The 20,811-nt window shown below is 42.1% G+C and overlaps 1 protein-coding gene across 1 annotated transcript; it reads right to left on the bottom strand.

Moving 5' to 3' along the window:
- Positions 1 to 1,245: 1,245 nt before the first annotated feature.
- LOC110538015 (adenylosuccinate lyase) lies at positions 1,246 to 19,795 on the bottom strand. The gene is made up of 11 exons (XM_021624540.2): positions 19,538 to 19,795; positions 17,393 to 17,596; positions 17,213 to 17,257; positions 16,950 to 17,029; positions 7,446 to 7,664; positions 7,209 to 7,299; positions 6,992 to 7,061; positions 6,389 to 6,627; positions 2,121 to 2,210; positions 1,762 to 1,938; positions 1,246 to 1,506 (listed from the first exon to the last, which is right to left on the bottom strand). The coding sequence occupies exons 1-11, from the start codon at positions 19,670 to 19,672 to the stop codon at positions 1,420 to 1,422; spliced, it is 1,437 nt and encodes a 478-aa protein (XP_021480215.2). The 5' UTR covers positions 19,673 to 19,795; the 3' UTR covers positions 1,246 to 1,419.
- Positions 19,796 to 20,811: the final 1,016 nt, after the last annotated feature.

The raw sequence follows: 20,811 nt of genomic DNA on the forward strand, positions 1-20,811 counted from the left end.
CAGCCAAGAAAAAATTGTAGACCTCCACAAGTCTGGTTCATCCTTGGGAGCAATTTCCAAACGCCTGAAGGTACCACATTCATCTATACAAACAATAGTACGCAAGTATGAACACCATGGGACCATGCAGCCGTCCAACGCTCAGGAAGGAGACGCGTTCTGTCTCCTAGAGATGAATGTACTTTGGTGTGAAAAGTAATCCCAGAACAGCAGCAAAGGACCCTGCAAGATGCTGGAGGAAACAGGTACAAAAGTATCTATTTCCACAGTAAAACGAGCCCTATATCGACATAACCTGAAAGGCCGCTCAGCAAGGAAGAAGCCACTGCTCCAAAACCCCCATAAAAAAGCCTAACTACGGTTTGCAACTGCACATGGGGACAAAGATCGTACTTTCTGGAGAAATGTCCTCTGGTCTGATGAAACAAAAATAGAACTGTTTGGCCATAATATCCATCGTTATGTTTGGAGGAAAAAGGGGGATGCTTGCAAGACAAAGAACACCATCCCAACCGTGAAGCATGGGGGTGGCAGAATCATGTTGTGGGGGTACTTTGCTGCAGGAGGGACTGGTGCACTTCACAAAATAGATGGCATCATGAGGAGGAAAATAATGTGGATATATCAGTCAGGAAATTAAAGCTTGGTCGCAAATGGTCTTACAAATGGACAATGACCCAAACATACTTCCAAAATTGTGGCAAAATGGCTTAAGGACAAGAAAGTCAAGGTATTGGAGTGGCCATCACAAAGCCCCGACCTCAATCCAAAGGATATTTTGTGGGCATAACTGAAAAAGCTTGTGCGAGCAAGGAGGCCTACAAACCTGACTCAGTTACACCAGCTCTGTCAGGAGGAAAGGGCCACAATTCACCCAACTTATTGTGGGAAGCTTGTGAAAGGCTACCTGAAGCGTTTTACCCAAATTAAACAATTTAAAGGCAATTCTACCATATACAAATTGAGTGTATGTACACTTCTGAGCTCCTGGGAATGAGATGAAAGAAATAAAAGCTGAAATAAATCATTCTCTCTGCTGTTATTCTGACATGTCACATTCTTAAAATAAAGTGGTGATCCTAACTGACCTAAAACAGGGAATTTTTACTAGGATTAAATGTCAGTAATTGTGGAAAAACTGAGTTGAATGTATTTGGCTAAGGTGTATGTAAACTTCCGACTTCAACTGTATGTATACGTTGTAACCCTGCTAGTTAAGCATTACATCATTACAAACTCACCGACTTTTGATTTCAGTCTTTTATTGTCTTACAATACAGCATGCAATTAGTCAGTCATGCGGTTTATTTTGGTGTGTAAGAGTGTGTTTTAGTGAAAAGGCCACTCCTGACCTGCAAAATAATATAATAATTTCAGAATTGTTAGTGTTAGTCGTTTTTTAGGTCAGTGTCCCCTGTTTTAGAGCTCCAGCTCAAATTTGACGTCAATCTCGGCCTTGTAAGGTTCCAGCAGAGGACGTACCTCCTCAGAGAGAAACCTCGCCACCTGAGAGGGAGACAGAATGATGAGTTAGGGTGCGTCAACTATAAGCGCATGGAGAAAATCTGTATACTCTACTAAATACCAAAGAGCACACTGGTGATATTGATGCTCAGATTGAATGGATATTTTGCCACCATGAAATCTGTACCAAGTGTGCTGGAGATTATTTTCTGTTTAACTAAAGGTTAAACTAAAGATTTTACAATACTCTGAGGCCAAGTTGTGAAAAACAAAGATAACGGGTGTTCTGTATAGTACCTGTTGGGGGGCGCGGCCGATGAAGGTCTTGGGGTCCAGGATGTTGTCAAGATGGCCCAGGATAGGGGCGAAGTAGGGGTCAGCCTGGACCCTGGCCAAGAGGTCATTGTCCCCCCCCTCCTGTTTCACCACGTTTGCAGCCTGCTGGGACAACACACGGATCTTCTCATGGCAGTCCTGGAGCAAGAACACAGGCAAGAGAAACTGTTACTGTGTGATTACACAAAAAATATAAATACGCAACATGCAACCATTTCAAAGGTTTTGACTGGGAATATAGATAAGCATCTGTTGGTTACAGATACAGAAAAAAGGTTGACTCATACAGCAGACATCTCCTTCGCTAGAAGGGTGTGTACCTGTCTGTTGCCTCCAGCCTTCACCATAGCCATGATGATGTTCTCTGTAGCCATGAAGGGAAGCTCATGACGGATGTGTCTCTCTATCACCTGAGAGAGCGCGAGAGAGGATGAGAGAAAGCGAGGGGGAAAGATGAAAATGATGATGAGAAAGGGATACATTACATTAGGAGTGTAACGGTTCACCAAACCCAGGGTTCGGTACGTATTGCGGTTTTGGGGTCACGGTTCAGTTTCGGTAGAGCAGGACATTTTTAAAAAGGCAACAGTTACTGTAGTTAATTTTAGTTTTGGCAAAATATGTCAAACTAACCCAGGAACAGATCATGAGCCATATAATGTCGGGCCCAATGAAAATGTTGTTTTTCCAGGTTTCTGATTTCCACTGTCAAAAACACTAAAAGAAAAACAAAACAATGCACCAGACATTTTAGGTCTGGCAAAAAAACAAATACATTTCATTTTTGGGTGAAGATAACCTTTCATTTAGGTGCACACCAGCAAGAGCCTTGCTTGGTTAACAGTGTTTCTGTAGCACACATGATTGCAGAGTTTGCTGATCAAATCACCACTGGATTGATGCAAATAATCATGAGATCATTCTGCCAGGTAAACAGTGACTTCGGAAAGTATTTGCACATTTTGTTAGGTTACAGCCTTATTGTAAAATTGATTACATTTTCCCCCCCATCAATCTACACACAATACCCCATAATGACAAAGCAAAAAAGCTAAGCTAATTTATGTATATTTTTTAAATGAAATATTAAATTAATATAAGTATTCAAACACTTTACTCAGTACTTTGTTGAAGCACCTTTGGCAGCGATTAAAGCCTCAAGCCTTCTTGGGTATGACGCTACAAGCTTGGCATACCTGTATTTGGGGAGTTTCTCACATTATTTTCTGCAGATCATCTCAAGCTCTGTCAGGTTGGATGGGGAGAGTCTCTCCAGAGATGATCGATCAGGTTTAAGTTCAGGCTCTGGCTGGGCCCCTCAAGGACATTCAGAGACTCCCAAAGCCACTCCTGTGTTGTCTTGGCTGTGTGCTTAGGGTCGTTGCCCTGTTGGAATGTGAATCTTCGCCCCAGTCTGAGCTCCGGAGCAGGCTTTCATCAAGGATCGCACTGTACTTTGCTCCGTTACTTTTGCTCGATCCTGACTAGTCTCCCAGTCCCTGCCGCTGAAAAACATCCCAACTGCATGATGCTGCCACCACCATGGTTCACCGTAGGGATGGTTCCAGGTTTCCTCCAAAAGTGACATTTGTCATTCTGGCCAAAAAGTTCAATCTTGGTTTCATCAGACCAGAGAATCTTATTTCTCACGGTCTGAAAGTCTTTAGGTGTCTTTGGCAAACTCCAAGCGGGCTGTCATGTGCCTTTTAATGAGGAGTTGCTTCCGTCTGGCCACTGTACCATAAAGACCTGATTGTTGGAGTGCTGCAGAGATGGTTGTCCTTCTGGAAGGTTCTCCCATCTCCACAGAGGAACTCTAGAGATCTGTCAGAGTGACCATCGGGTTCTTGGTCACCTTCATGACCAAGGCCCTTCTCTCCCAAATTCTCAGTTTGGCCAGGCAGCCAGCTCTAGGAAGAGTATTGGTGGTTCCACATTTCTTAAATTTAAGAATGATGGAGACCACTGTGTTCTTGGAGACCTTCAGTGCTGCAGAAATGTTTTGGTACCCTTCCCCAGATCTGTGCCTCGACACAATCCTGTCTCAAACCTCTACGGACAATTCCTTCAAACTCATGGCTTGGTTCTCTCTGACATGCACTGTCAACTATGGGACCTTGTATTGACAGGTGTGTGCCTTTCCAAATCATGTCCAATCAATTGAATTTACCACAGATGGACCCCAATCAAGTTGAAGCAACATCTCAAGGATGATGAATGGAAATATGATGCACCAGAGTTCAATTACGAGTCTCATAGCAAAGGGTCTGAATACTTGTGTAAATAAGGCGTTTTATTTTGTAACGTGTTTTCGCTTTGTCATTATGGAGTATTGTGTGTAGATTTTTATTTATTCTAAAATTGATTTAGGCTGTAACGTAACAAAATGTGCAAAAAATGCATTTTTTTCACGTCTTATCTTGGGCAAATTAATGCTCTAATAAGTTCAATACATTTTTGCTTCTACGAGGAAGCCAAAATGTTCCCTAACTGGAGATTTAAACAAATGGAGGATCATCCCATTCTGAGATAGATATATACACACACACACAGTTAAAGTCGGAAGTTTACATACACCTTAGCCAAATACATAAAATCAGTTTCACAATTCCTGACATTTAATCCTAGTAAAAATTCCCTGTCTTAGGGCAGTTAGGATCACCACTTTATTGTGAAGTCAGAAAAATAGTAGAGAATGATTTACTTCAGCTTTTATTTCTTTCACATTCCCAGTGGGTCAGAAGTTTACATGCTACCAAATACCAATTAAGTGTATTGCCTTTAAATTGTTTAACTTGGGTCAAAGATTTCAGGTAGCCTTCCACAAGCATCCCACAATAAATGGGGTGAATTTTGGCTCATTCCTCCTGACAGAGCTGGTGTACCCAGGTTTGTAGGTCTCCTGGCTCACACACACGCTTTTTCACTTCTGCCCACAAATTTTCTATAGGATTGAGGTCAGGGCTTTGTGATGGTCACTCCAATACCTTCCACAACTTTGGAAGTATGCTTGTGGTCATTGTCCATTTGGAAGACCCATTTGCAACCAAACTTTAACTTCCTGATGTCTTGAGATGTTGCTTCAATATATCCACACAATTTTCCCCCCTCATGATGCCATCTATTTTGTGAAGTGCACCAGTCCCTCCTGCAGCAAAGCACACCCACAACATGATACTGCCACCCCCATGCTTCACGGTTGGGATGGTGTTCATTGGCTTGCAAGCCTCCACCTTTTTCCTCCAAACATAATGATGGTCATTATCGCCAAAGGGTTATTTTTTTGTTTCATCAGACCAGAGGACATTCCTCCAAAAAGTACAATCTTTGTCCCCATGTGCAGTTGCAAACCATAGTCTGGATTTTTTATGGCGGTTATGGAGCAGTGGCTTCTTCCTTGCTGAGCGGCCTTTCAGGTTATGTCGATATAGGACACGTTTTACTGTGGATATAGATACTTCTGTACCAGTTTCCTCCAGCATCTTCACAAGATCCTGCGCTGTTGTTCTGGGACTGATTTGCACTTTTTGCACCAAAGTACGTCTCCTTCCTGAGCGGTATGACAGCTGCGTGGTCCCATGGTGTTTATACTTGCGTCATATTGTTTGTACAGATGAACGTGGTACCTTCAGGCATTTGGAAATGGTTCCCAAGGATGAACCAGACTTGTGGAGGTTTACACATTTTTCTTGGCTGATTTCCTTTTGATTTTCCCATGATGTCAAGCAAAAGAGGAACAGAGTTTGATGGTAGGCCTTGAAATACAGCCACAGGTACACCTCCAATTGACTCATATGTCAATTGGCCTATCAGAAGCTTCTAAAGCCATGACATTATTTTCTGGAATTTTCCAAGCTGTTTAAAGGCACAGTCAACTTAGTGCATGTAAACTTCTGACTTCAACTGTGTGTGTGTGCTATATTCACTCAAAGTGCTGACCAGAGGTCCCCGTACCGAATGGTACGGATATGAATGTGTACCGTTACACCCCTACATAACATCAAATCACATTTTATTGGTCACATAAACACGGTTAGCAAATGTTAATGTGAGTGTAGCGAAAAGCTTGTGCTTATAGTGCTGACAGTGCAGCAATATCTAACAATTCCCCAATAACTACCTAATACACAATCTAAGTAAAGGCATGGAATAAGAATATACAAATATATGGATGAGCAATAACAGAGCGGCATAAACAAGATGCAATAGATAGTATAAAATACAGTATATACATATGAGATGAGTAATGCAATATATGTAAACATTATTAAAGTGGCATTATTAAAGTGACTAGTGATCAATTTATTAAAGTAGCCCATGTCTGTATGAAGGCAGCAGCCTCTGTGTTAGTGATGGCTGTTTAACAGTCTGATGACCTGCAAGACAGTGTGAGTTGAATGTTGTTCCTCTGTGTGCAGATATGCAGTTGTGGACTCATGAAATGACAAGGTTTAAAACGCTGGTGATAATACCTTGAGGACAATGGTAAAAAAAAAAAAACATCCCGGTTTATTGTGTTTTTATCTTCAATTTCTGTCTGGAGAAGCTTACTACATCTAATTATCTAAAAAAAACTCAATGACTCTACCTTGGGGTAGACCACCAGACCTTCAGTGATGTTCTGCAGGGTGCTGAGGATGATGTCAGCAGTAAGGAAAGACTCCGGAAGGGAGATTCTCCTGTTGGCACTGTCATCTAGTGTTCTTTCCAGCCACTGGACAGAGGCGGTCTGGAGGGGATCAGCAAGCAGCGCTATCAGGTGGCGGGCCAGACTACAGCAACGCTCACAACGCATTGGGTTCCTCTTGTAGGCCATGGCACTGGAGCCTGGTGGGGGAGAGACTTGTCAGTGGGACCCAGACAAGTAACAATGGGTTGGCATTTAGGAAATAACTTAAACTAGCTGTTTACTCTGAGTCATCAGGATGATTTACTGGTTGGTGCCTTAATCAAAGTGAAATCTAGGGCCGAAACTCAATTGTATATTATTGATTCCTCACATCCTTCCTCTACAGCTCCTTGTCAAAGCACATTGGAGCAGAAGATCAGAGGTAGAGGATCTTCTGATCTTTTGCTCCAATCCGCTTTGAGAAAGATGCAAGGAGAGAGGAATCGAGAGTCACCCTAATTTCGGGATTAGATTCCCCTATACCTGGGTAGGAAGTTGATCAATTTCCTTCTTATAACTCACCGATCTGCTCCTTCTCAAAAGGCTCCTCAATCTCTTTAAGGTTAGCCAGCAGGCGGATGTCAGTGCAGATCTGAGGAGGAGAGTATAATTTATTACCTGTGGGTCATTCAACTACTGTTAAAGACCACCAGGAGGCATTGTTTCTCCGTATATAGACTTGTGACTTAGGGCTGTAAGGATGACAAACATTTCCACTAAAGTAAAATCTCATCTCGACCTTGTGGATGGTGGCTCCCATGCTGGCCAGGTGAGAGAGGGAGTCAATGTCCACCTTACGACTGTACGTCTGTCCGGTCACCATGTAGGCCCTGGGAGGAAAAATGAACAGGATTAGAGAACATAAACCTAAAAATAAAAAAAGTTGAGGGATCTGTTTTTACTAGCCTCAAATTACAAAACTTGTGGTAGATAGGAAACTCAAGAGACTGTTGACAAAAGTATAAATTAAACTCACTTTTTGAAGCCTGCCATCTCTGTGACCATTCTGTCCAGATCCTCCACCTTATCATGGTCCCCCTGGAAGAGCTGCAGAAAGCTGGCCTGGGTGCCCGTAGTACCCTTCACCCCCCGGAAACGCAGGTCTTCGCGGGCACGCTGAAGGTTCCGCATGTCCATGGCCAAGTCCTGGAGCCACAGACATGCTCTCTTACCCACTGTGGTCAACTGGGCCGGCCTGGTAGAGCGAGAGAGAGGTGGAGAAGAAAAAAAATACAGAAAGGTTAGAAGAAAAGTTCAAATAAAATGAAAAAAATAATAAAAAGATTCAAATAAAAACAGAAAGATGACAGAAATAGGCCAGAGATTAAAGTGCACAATACATCGCTTTAATCCTAGAGGAATATAAGAATATTTTGAAGATACACAACGTAGAGGATGAGAGGACAGGAGAACTAAAAAGTAAATAGAGTACCAATGGTCAATAGGGAATTGTCAATGGAAATAATTGGTCTTCAGTTCAACAGCTGTTCAGAATCTTTGGAAATGTCAGACTCAGGAGCTACGTGTGCCACGTTTTCATTGATCTGTACATTGAGACTGGAGCAGGATACTTGTTATTTGGCCATTGGCCCAGTTGTACTGCAAGAACTTCTGATTGGTCAACCCCAGGCTAGGGTGGGGAGGGGGGGTATAAATGGCATTGTGTTCCTTTGTTCTGTGGAGAAAAGTTGAGGACAGGGGGAATGAACATTACCACCCAGCATAACAGCTATGATTTCTCCTTTTCAAATTAATACATTTTTCTCCCCCTGATTTGCTTTGCGGTTTGTGTTATTGAAGAATAACATCAACTGCCAACAGGAACATGAGTGTTCATAGACAAATGGGATATACAGTTGAAGTCGGAAGTTTAAACTCAGTTTCACAATTCCTCAAATGTAATCCTAGTAAAAATTCCCTGTCTTAGGTCAGTTAGGATCCCCACTTTATTTTAATGTGAAATGTCAGAGAAATAGTAGAGAGAATTATTTATTTAATATTTTATTTCTTTCGTCACATTCCCAGTGGGTCAGAAGTTTACATATAATCAATTCAAATTTGATAGCATTGCCTTTAAATTGTTTAACTTGGGTCAAATGTTTTGGGTAGCCTTCCACAAGCATCCCACAATACGTTAGGTGAATTTTGGCCCATTCCCCCTGACAGAGCTGGTGTACCTGAGTCAGGTTTGTAGGCCTCCTTGCTTGCACACACTTTTTCAGTTCTACCCACAACTTTTCTATAGGATTGAGATCAGAGCTTTGTGATGGCCACTCCAATACCTTGACTTTCTTGTCCTTAAGCCATTTTGCCACAAGTATGCTTGGGGTCATTGTCCATTTGGAAGACCCATTTGCAACCAAGCTTTTAACTTCCTGACCGAGGTCTTGAGATGTTGCTTCAATATATCCACGTAATTTTCCTTAATTTTCCTTGAAGATGCCATCTATTTTGTGAAGTGCACCAGTCCCTCTTTCAGCAAAGCACCTCCAAAACATGATGTTGCCACCCCTGTTCTTTTACTCTGGATATAGATACTTTTGTACCTGTTTCCTCCTGTTTCCTGCATCTTCACAAGGTCCTTTGCTGTTGTTCTGGGATTGATTTGCACTTTCATCTCTAGAAGAACGCATATCCTTCCTGAGAGGTATGACGGCTACGTGGTCCCATGGTGTTTACACTTGCGTACTATTGTTTGTGCAGATGAACGTGGTACCTTCAGGCGTTTGGAAGTTGCTCCCAAGGATGAACCAGACTTGTGGAGGTCTACCATTTTTTTTTCCTGAGGCCTTGGCTGATTTATTTTGATTTTCCCATGATGTCAAGCAAGGAGGCACTGAGTTTGAAGGTAGGCCTTGAAATACATCCACAGGTACACCTCCAATTGACTCAAATGATTTCAATTGGCCTATCAGATGCTTCTAAAGCCATGACATAATTTTATGGAATTTTCCAAGCTGTTTAAAAAGGCACAGTCAACTTAGCGTATGTAAACTTCTGACCCACTGGAATAGTGATACAGTGAATTATAAGTGAAATAATCTGTCTGTAAACAACTGTTTGAAAAATTACTTGTGTCATGCACAATGTAGATGTCCTAATTGACTTGCCAAAACTATAGTTTGTTAACAAGAAATTTGTGGATTGGTTGAAAAATGAGTTAATGACTCCAACCTAAGTGTATGTAAACTTCAGACTTCACCTGTATCCACAATGGCACATATAGTCCATGAGCCAGGGGGGGGGGGGATTGGTCGGGCTGACGATGTCTCATAGTGATTACCTTGAAAGTCTATAGTCACTAGAGTTAGAAATGTGTCAGTATGCAACAAGTTATATGCTCACGTATACCCTTTAATTATATACCACTGGAAAGCTTAGATTCACAGATACCAATCAGTCAAAACATTTTTTATTTTCAGGTCAACATAACCTTGACCTTTGACTAGGGTACATATCATAATTACCTGTATAAATTGCTTTAAAAGGACACCCTGATACATTTGTATCTTTGTTGGACAAGTGGTTCATTGTATAGAATGTTAATCAGCTCACATCCATGACTCTTCACTTGTACATATCCATTTGACATGTTTGAAGAGAAAACATTGCAGTTATTGATCATGACGTCTTCAGAAATAAGCAATTCAGACAGATTTTTAGGCACATTCTTACAGTTCTGTGAATAATCTTTATATCTGCACAACCGGCTCATTTGGTTGTGTATTCTACATGACTATGAGCATGTTATGATATTATTGGGCACGCTACAGTTAGTCATACAGGTATGATCGTGTGAAGTTGATACAATAAGACCCTATTGAGTTGCTTGGCGGCCATATAGGAAAAAGGTTTCTGTGGAGTTAATACGCAAATCCTGTGATGGCCCTGTATCTACAAATATTTTTTAAAGGGCCTGTTCTAGCAGTGTGTGTGAAATGTGGTACCTCCATCAAAGTTACAATCCAAAAACATATCTGCCCCACTACATGGAATTATGTGGCTAAGCTTCCAACATTCTAATGTCAATGGCACAATATGGGCTATTTAAAAAATTAAAAAATTGTTATAGCTGCTGCTTTCAAAAGTTGGTTATATTATATATCATTTTAAAAAAGGTAACTTCAACTTTCTTTCAGAACCACTTGTCAAACAAAGATTAAAATGCATCAGTGTATCCTTTAAGTGATTTACACAGATAAAATATTATATGTACGTACCCTAGGGGTCAAAGGTTCAGGTTGACCTGAACATTCCAAAAATATGTCTGGTGGATAGCTGTGAAGCTAAGCTTTCCAATGATATAGGATTAAAGGCTATACGTGAACAATACATTGTTCAAAACTGACATTGCTTGTCATAGGGTAAAATCCCTATGGGGAAAATAAATAAGATGGAGGGATGAAATCAAGAGTGATAACACAGAGAACGCTACCATTGCTGCACTGCTATCACACATTTTCCAACTCTAGAGACACAAACCTTGAAGAAAATCACTGAAAATCATCATCGTCGGCCCAAGTGAGCCCGACAGCCCAAATTTGAGGGTCATGTGTTACGCCCCTGAAAACAGGGGAGAAATAATCACGAGCGTGATACGGTGTTGTATTCTCAATTCAACGTTTAGGGATATGAGAAAAGACCGCGATTTCCCCAGGAATATGGGTGGAGACCAGAGCAATCGATCTCCGGCTCATAGATTAAGAGCATTTCGTAGATCACAGATTAACACTTTTAGGCACCACAAAATAAAGTAATCAATATAACGTTTACACATTACTCTCAATTCTTACCCTTTGACAGATTTTAACGTTAACACAATTATATGAATGTTATTCATCTCTATCAACTAATACTGAATGCATCTTTTTAACCTTAGATGTTTTACGATCCTCACTTACTATAAACTTACTAATACTTTTTAATGTATAACAGGCTATGAATATTTCCTTTAACCTGTCACACTCTCCCCGACAAAATAAATGTTGTCCCAACATTACCAACATTGTCTTCAACAGTCCGTATGCACTGGACCTAGAAAATCCTCTTCTGTAAGGTAGTACTTGAGCAGAGGTCAAGGGTCACAGTTCAAATATAACTAACAAGTTATATTCACAGTCCATATCTGTTGACCAGCTATATAACATAAGCAGTCTTTTCTCATACTATTGATCAACAGTCCATCAATTTTAATGATCTATATGCATAGTCTGCAAATTGTCTCTTTTGACAGTCTGAAATCAGACAGTAGTCCATGGTCAAACATGTCAACTCTGTAGCCTCATGTTTGCTGAAGCCCATACATGTAAGGTGGCTGAAAGTAATATTGCTGTAGTGATGGCAGCCATGGAACCAGTCCTGGTGCAGAGTAGACAGGGAACAACTGTGGCTGTGGCTGTATACTGTAGCAGGAAGGGATACCAAGCTGATCATAGGTGATACGTCTTGGAGGGTGTCTCTCTCTTTGTGGCAGCTGGTAGGCTGGTTCCTCAGGTTCAGCAGCATCAGTTAATGAAGGAAAGGCACTTGGTGGACGATCATCAGGCAAATTTTCAGCAGGCAAGTTCATCTCCTCAGCAGGCAGGTCTTTAACTGTTGTTGTCTCCTCCAGCCGCTTTTCAACAAGAGGCTGTGCTGGTAGCGTATCAGGGACTGGCACTGCAACTGTCTGTCTCACTGTTGGGGGCTTGTGTTCCCACTCTCTCGCTGGTTCAGCATTCCTCTCCTCAGGTACTGTAGGAGATGTGGGAACCTGTAGCGGCTCATGATGAAGGTCATATTCATCCCCGCTGTCTTCATCAGAATCTAGAGGCTGTGATGCAGGCTGGTGTCTCCTCGTTTTCTGACTTTTGTCCACTTTGGTCATTTCTGGTTGTGTCTCAAAAGGTAAGTGGTCACAGGACATGAGCAGGTTTCTGTGCAGGACCCTGGAGCGTCCCCTACCCCTTTCTGGTCTCAATTCATAAATCGGCAGGTCTGAACCCATTTGTCTCACCACTGTGTGAATTGTATCCTCCCAATAGTTACGGAGTTTCTGGTCCTCCTCTTGGTGTCAGGTTTTTAATCAGAACTCGCTCGCCAGGCTGTAGCACTGAACTCCTAACTTTAGTGTCATAGTACTTCTTACTTCTTTCAGCGGCTTTCTGAGCATTTTCATTTGCAATGGCGTATGCTTCTTCCATCCCTCGTTTCCAGTTCTCCACGTAGTCTCGCTGGTTACTGGAACCTGCCTCTGTGCACAATCCAAAGAGCATATCAACTGGAAGCCTGGGTGATCTCCCAAACAGAAGATAAAATGGTGAATAGCCAGTCACTTCGCACCGGGTGCAGTTATAGGCATAAACCAGTTTGTTCAGAGACTCCTTCCAATTTGACTTTTGTGTCTCAGTTAGTGTCTTTAACATTTGCAACAATGTTCTGTTCATGCGTTCTGCTTGACCGTTTCCCATCGGGTGATAGGGTGTTGTTCTGGACCCCGCCATGCCACTGAGTTTCTTTAACTGATGGAACAACTGATTTTCAAATTCTCCCCCTTGGTCATGGTGGATGCGGGACGGGAACCCAAACTTCAGGGCAAAGTCATTGAAGATGAGATTTGCAGCAGTTTTACCTGACTTTGATGTGGTGGCGTAGGCTTGAGTGAAACGTGTAAAATGATCAACAATCACGAGGATGTACTCATATCCCCCTTTGCATCTGTCGAGATGAAGGAAGTCTATACATACCAGTTCAAATGGCTGTGTTGTCACAATGTTTGTCAGAGGAGCTCTTGTTTCATGGGCTGGCTTTTTCTGCTTGACACAGCTACAGGTTTTAGTCACATAGTGCTCGATGTCAGATTGCATATATGGCCAGAAGAAGCGGTCACGTACTAGTGAAACAGTGCGGTCAGTACCTTGGTGTCCCATGTTATTGTGCAACTCTTCCATCACTTTACCTTTGTACTGCTCTGGTAGAACTAACTGCTTGCAGGCTGTAGTGATTCTGTACAGAATGCCATCACTGTCTACTGTCAATTTGTCCCATTCTCTGAATAGGCATTTTGTCTTTGGACTGAATTTCTTTTGCTCTTTAACTGGCGGTTTGGAACCAGACAGTTTGAAATTGAGCACAGGACGGATGATCGGATCAGATTCTTGTGCTTCTCTTATCCCATCTTTTGGGATCGAGCTGGTTGTTGCAGTGGTTGTCTCACCTTCAGCTAATACTGACATAGATGCAGCTGAAAATGACCAAGGTACAACAGCCTCTTTCTGTACCTCAACTGCTTGTATCGTGGCGGCGATGGTGTCTGGTGGAAGCTCCTCAGAACACTCTCTCATCAGTGACTCTACATCCAGTGGCATCCTTGACAAAGCATCTGCATCACTGTTCTCTCTGCCTGGCCTGTACTTTATTGTAAAGTGGAAATCAGCCAAGTCTGCAACCCACCTGGAAGTGGTTGCGTTCAGTTTTGCAGTAGACAGAATGTAGCAGAGCGGGTTGTTATCGCTGTATACAGTGAAGGTCGGAGCATAGTACAAATAGTCATGGAACTTATCAGTGATCGCCCATTTTAGAGCTAGAAATTCTAGCTTGCTTGAGTGGTAGTGATAGTTCTTCTCAGCTGCTGTTAAGGTTCGAGAGCCATAAGCAATGACCCTAAGCTTCCCCTCTTGCTTTTGATAAAGAACTGCTCCCAAGCCTTGGTGTGACGCATCAGTGTGTACAACAAATGGCTGAGTGAAATCAGGGAAACCTAAAACTGGTGGGTGAAGCAAACACTCAATCAGCTGTTCAAGTGCCTGTTGATGCTGGTCAGTCCACAGGATTGGCTTGTTTGAAGGCACCACATGACTTACTTTCTTTGTTTTTGTTTTCCGTGGGTGGTCAGGTAATTTCTCTGAATCTGCTTTCAGGAGGTCATATAGGCAGCTGGCACTCCTAGAAAAGTCTTTGATGTACTGTCTGTAGTAAGTGAGTAAACGAAGCATTTTTCTGAGCTGGCCCACAGTCTCTGGTCTGATTTCTTTCAATGCTCTTACTGCTTCAAAATCAGCTGGGTCAACTCGGCTGCCCTCTGCAGACACTATTCTGCCCAAATAACGGACCTGGGGTTTAAAGAGATCACACTTACTTGGTTTGAGTTTAATGCCATACTCTCTGAGACGCTGCAAAACTTTTCGCACATCATTCACATGGCTGTCGAATGTTTTACTGAAAACTAGCGTGTCGTCCAGATAAGGAATGCAGATGTTATCCCGGAGCCCTTCCAAACACTCCTCCATACACCGCTGAAAAGCTGCAGGAGCGTTCATGAGGCCGAATGGCATACGTATCCACTCATAGAGTCCCCACGGTGTCACAAATGCGGTCAGTGGTCTGCTCTCTTCAGAGATGAACCCCTGGTGATACGCTTTCCCCTGATCTAAGAGGGAGAACCAGGAATTACCACCTAAACTGTCCATGATGTCTTGGACCCGAGGGATGGTCTGGCGGTCGGGATGTGTCTTTCTGTTCAGGTCTCTGTAATCTATACACAACCGGAGGGTCCCGTCCTTCTTACGAACGCACATGACAGGTGAAGAATATGAAGAGTTTGACTTCCTAACCCAGCCCTGGACTATGAGGTCATAAATGTAACCCTTCATCTCCTGATACAGTGGCCTGGGCACTGACATGTATGTGCGCTTTACTGGTTCAGAGTCCTTTAGAGAAATAGTCATTTTCAATCGTTCAATGCAGCCAATGTCATTGTCTGATCTGGAGAAGGAGTGACACTCTTCTCTAAGCATTTGCCTAACAACCTCTCTCTGTTCTTCGGTTAGGTGAGTTAAATCTACTGGTGGATCCCACTGTTCAGTAGCAGTACATGGGGTTCGAACGCTGGTGTGATTCACTGTGGCTGGGGTGACAGTTTTTTCAAAGACTTGGGCAGGTAACACAGTCATAATGGTTTGTACTGTACCGATTATTGTGCGTCCTAGCAGGGCAATGTCGTGGTCAGTGGGGTTAGAGACATCAAGCAGGATAACTGGAAAAACACCTTTCCTGACTCTGACTAGTGTGTCAAAGAACTCAAGGTCGTCTGGCCACTGCGGGTTTAGGTCTGGCTGGAAAAGCATTGTCATGTCATCTTTGAAAGGCTGGGAAGCTACACGGCACTCAATCTGAATGCTACTGTGTTTTGGTACAGCAACCTTCTCTTTATTGGTTTTCACTGCGTATTCATCTGTCTGTTCTGCGCTAACAGCCTGTATAAAAGCTCTCACCTTGTTTCTTTTGAGGCTTGGGAAAGCTGTTTTTACTGTACTGTATCGTTTAGTCTTTTCGGTCATTGTCAGGATGTGCTCGATAACATTGAAACCTATGATGGGATGTGATAGGTGACATCCTTTCATTACCAGCACCGGGATGATCAGTTCCTTTGTTTGGTCAGTTTCAGAGGCTAGCCGAAAAGTTGTTTCAATCCATCCCAGGTATGGCATTTCAGTCCCATTTGCTGCAGTCAACCTTAGATCATCCCATCATAGGTTTCAATGTTATCGAGCACATCCTGACAATGACCGAAAAGACTAAACGATACAGTACAGTAAAAACAGCTTTCCCAAGCCTCAAAAGAAACAAGGTGAGAGCTTTTATACAGGAGATCCTGAGTTCGAATCTCATTGGAGCCTCCAAAAATGTTATGCCCCTGAAAACAGGGGAGAAATAATCACGAGCGTGATACGGTGTTGTATTCTCAATTCAACGTTTAGTGATATCATTTCACAAAAGTAACACATTACAAAACAACAGAAAACCCATTATACAACTAACACAGCAAAATATCTTATTAACAACGTACATGTTCATTCACAATCGACATAAAATGGCAGCTACTCTCAATACGATGCTATTCTTCACTTCAAATGAGCAGGGCTAATATTACTCTCTTCAAACTTAACTCTAACTTCCTCAAGACGTTACTAAGACACACCTTAAACACTCTTGACATGTTAGTGAGTTATAACATTTAAATTACTATTTTTATCATCAATAAAGTACCTGAAAACAGGGGAGAAATAATCACGAGCGTGATACGGTGTTGTATTCTCAATTCAACGTTTAGGGATATGAGAAAAGACCGCGATTTCCCCAGGAATATGGGTGGAGACCAGAGCAATCGATCTCCGGCTCATAGATTAAGAGCATTTCGTAGATCACAGATTAACACTTTTAGGCACCACAAAATAAAGTAATCAATATAACGTTTACACATTACTCTCAATTCTTACCCTTTGACAGATTTTAACGTTAACACAATTATATGAATGTTATTCATCTCTATCAACTAATACTGAATGCATCTTTTTAACCTTAGATGTTTTACGATCCTCACTTACTATAAACTTACTAATACTTTTTAATGTATAACAGGCTATGAATATTTCCTTTAACCTGTCACACATGCTCATGGACTAATAAAGACGTTCGAACCTCCTGGGGTGTTCATACTTACTGGTAATGTGTGAAACCCAGGGTGGGGAGACCAGCGTATTTTTCAGCAAAGTTTGACAGTCTGTCGATCACTCTGGCCAACTATAGAGACAGAATACTGTTTTTAGTTTACGGAAGTGATGAGGATCTATAGGATCATACTTGTTCGACTTTCGCAGACATTTTCAACAAAGTTGCACATAACTTTACACTATACTATCAGTATATAGTGCTTCCCTGGGGGTAGTAGTATTAATCCTTCCTGGTCTAAAACAACTAATTTACCTTCGGCAGGAGAATGTCAAAACCGTCACGAAGCAGGATCAAATCCTGGGAGAAAAAAAAAAGCAGGTATATCAGTCAATATGAATAAAAATCTTAGTCGCATATATACACCCATGAGAAACAAACATGACCATTAAGCACACTCATCCTAAAATAACGTGGTTGTCAGGCTTCTCTTACCGTGTTGTCTCCCACGTAACAGGAAGTGGCGCCCAGGTGGATGATGGGAGCAGCGGTGGGGCAGCAGTGGGCGAAAGTGTGGACGTGGGCCATGACATCGTGCCTCAGCTTGCTCTCCTCCTCCACCGCCATGGCAAAGTCGATGTCCTCAGCGTGGCTTTCCATCTCGGTCACCTGGGCGTCGGTGACGAGCAGGCCAAGAGCCTGGAGAAGGGAGGATAAGAAGAGGAGAGAGAGTTAGAAGGAGCAGACAAAGATCCTGGAGGTCAGCGGCAGAGGGGGAAAGAGAAGCAGAGACAGTTAGAGATGGTACTCTAGGGGTGTAGGGAAAGCACTGCAGCCTGTCATTGTAGCTGATACACTGGATGCATATCCCAGAGTAAGCGCTAGCTACTTTATCAAGTGTTCCCTGGATTTTATTAAGCCGAAACATCGTTGCAACATTGCAGCTTGTAGTAGTTGCACATTGTAGGCTCCTATGTAATAAAAAGTAAGCCAATTGGGTCACCAGGCTACCTGCCTAATTTATGTTATGTATTAAAAACACATTTTAATTAGAGTATTTTGAATTACACTGGGCTGAACTAAACTCCAATGTACTTTGTATTTTCAAAAAGCAAAATATTTTACTATATAATTTTGTATAGTGGTTCACATTTTGTGGCTCCCCTTTCACCCTACATTGGAATCAGAAGTCTGATAGCACTATGGTGTGATAAAAGCATCTGCTAAATGAATTACATATAAATGTACAATACCAGTCAAAAAGTTGACACCTACTCATTCAAGGGTTTTTCTTAACTTTTAGTATTTTCTACACTGTAGAATAAGAGTGAAGACATCAAAATGATGCAATAACACATACAGAATTATATAGTAACCAAAAACACTTGACCAGGGCAGAAATTTTACAAACCGACTGGTTGGAAAGGTGGCATCCTATGAAGTTGAAAGTCCATGAACTCTACAGTATGGGCCAGTCTACTGCCAATGTTTGTCTATGGAGATTGCCGGCCTGTGTGCTCGATTTTATACACCTGTCAGAAACGTGTGTGGCTGAAATAGCGAATCCACTAATCAGAAGGAGTATCCACATACTTTTGGCCATGTAGTGTTTATTTGCACACATATTTTGTAGTTTATTTTGATACAAAATATAACGATCAATGTATCTGTATTTTGTCATTTCTGGCTATCCCTGCCTATATCCTTACCTTTGTGTAGTCCATTTCCCCTCCACTAACAGAACAGATGAGCTGATGCATTTGAAAGAGGGTCTGATAGTAAGGTTAATTACACACACACAGCGCCCCTGTAAATTAGAAGGGTTGTGGAAGTCATTTTTGTCTTTAAGCTAATCAAAAAAAAATTGCTCACATCCAGGCCGTGACTGGGAGTCCTATAGGGTGGAGCACAATTGGCCTCCGGGTTTGGCCGTCATTGTAAATAAGAATTTGTATTTAATTGACTTGCCAAGTAGAAAAAGGTTAGATAAAAAAAATTGCCTAGTGTTTTTCTCTTAAAGGTTTTTGCTTTGCAACACTTATTTAGGTTTCAAAGTCTGCACTTTTACTCATCATGTGGACTAGCTAGACATATATCCAGTTTCCAAATAGTTTAGCCCAACAGCAGTGGAATATTGGAATTTGCAGTGTGGTCACGAGGCTGAAAAATATATGTAACCCAGACATTAAGTTAGAGGCTAGATTCATTGAAGGGGATAACGTTAAATCTGAAGGACTACTACAGGGTTGATTTAAAGTTGGTAAAGTAAGTTACACTAGTCCAGTGTTAACCAATCCTGGACCTCGACTACCCCCAACAGTACACAACTATGCAATGACTATCACAAGACACTGCATCCTACTAGCAAAACTAGCTTGTTTAGCTGTTGCCTACTATGGTTCGCATCTTCTCTCTTGGGAAGGCAAACATTCTGAACCTGTTCATTTACTGTAAGGTCCCCATATTTAGAGCAGGGAACTTGAAGTCTCTCAAGGTCGCAACTTTTACAATAGACTTGCAAAATATATTTGGAAAACAATAGCTAGCTAATGTTAGTTACTGAAATACAGACGAGGGCCTGCATAACAGTTACATGTTCATCCATGATGGCTAGCTAAGTTACTATAAAATACCTAACACCTTTTCCGCTTTGGCCAGGTAGATCCACAGTTTTCTCCACGTTGTGAATTTCTTCCTGTCACTGAAGTTGTAGGCCATTTCCTTGCTGGCATATCGAGACACCAGCGGCGAACGATACTTACTAAACTCGTCCATAACTAAAACTCGCTTATCACCAGCATGCGTGCAGTGCTGCCAACAAAATTTCAGGGGAAATCGCTAGAGGCAGGTCAGTTTGTGGCTAAAAGTTGCTCAATTACGTTGTGATGTCATTGCGTGATGATGTCATTACGTAATAACGTAAAACTGTGTCATTACGTAGAATACGCAACAAAGTTACTGAAATTGACTGGTCATCTCGGCAAAAAATATGATTGACATTTGTTAGTAAAGATTTCTTTGTTTATTACCATATATTTTTATTTGTAAAAGTAATATAAACACAACACATTTTATATGATCACATTTTTATTTTGAAACACAACCTCTCCAGGTTGTTGTGCTGCTTGGCTGGCTAGCTGCTCAATGGTTTCCTCCAGATATTGCCACTGTTTTCACACACACTGCAGTACACACTGCCACCATCAGCTGTGTGTCTCCGCCAGTTCCAGAAAGTCCACTCCTTGCATACGTACTGTAAATATGATGAATCATAGGTTGGCAAGGAAATCCTCTTCATCTTCATTGTCACGGAGCTGGAACCAGCAGTAGAGGATGGAGTGGCCTTAAAGCTGTATGCTGCTGTGGTGCCAAACTGCTGCAGAACTTCACTTGGTAGTTTATGCTGGTAACAGGTATCACCAGCCAGCTTCAGTCCATACCGCACCAGGAGTATGGAGTTGACAGTGTGCAATGACATTCTATTTCTTATAACATTGACTTGACCACACTCATTTGGCTGAACAGCCGATCAACCTCCCCGTTTGAGTGTGGCAAGGAGAGGGCAGTGAGTGCAGCTTTGCACAGTTCTTCAAATGAATTTGACCCGGAAGAGTCCGTGTAGTTATTGACTTCTCTCCAAAACTCGACTATGTTTTCAGTTGAGTCCCACCTAAACAGATGGAATTTCTTCATTGGGGAACAAATGTATCAATTGTTTGGGGCTGGTATCCCAGTAGTTCAGCTACTTTAATCATTTCAGTGGTGCCTTTATTGAGCTTTAGCGTTTCCTTAACACTGAACAAGGCCATGTTTCGCAAGGTTTCAAGGTTGTCTGGGAGCCTTGCTTGGAGCTCCTTGCTTAAAGCAACAATGTAGTTGATGCACTGTCTCCGAATGACCTTTTTGTCCTCTGG

Source organism: Oncorhynchus mykiss, chromosome 12 (assembly GCF_013265735.2).
Source record: "Oncorhynchus mykiss isolate Arlee chromosome 12, USDA_OmykA_1.1, whole genome shotgun sequence".
NCBI lineage: Eukaryota > Metazoa > Chordata > Actinopteri > Salmoniformes > Salmonidae > Oncorhynchus > Oncorhynchus mykiss.

Bases quoted from the DNA above. Each gene is read 5' to 3' on its own strand.
- LOC110538015 (XM_021624540.2), bottom strand. From the start codon at position 19,672: ATGGACGAGTTTAGTAAGTATCGTTCGCCGCTGGTGTCTCGATATGCC. The intron at 17,597-19,537 runs GTGTTAGGTATT...TCCCTTCTCCAG, and splicing joins ACCTGGCCAAAGCGGAAAAG to GCTCTTGGCCTGCTCGTCAC. The intron at 6,628-6,991 runs GTGAGTTATAAG...CTCCCCCACCAG, and splicing joins TTTTGAGAAGGAGCAGATCG to GCTCCAGTGCCATGGCCTAC.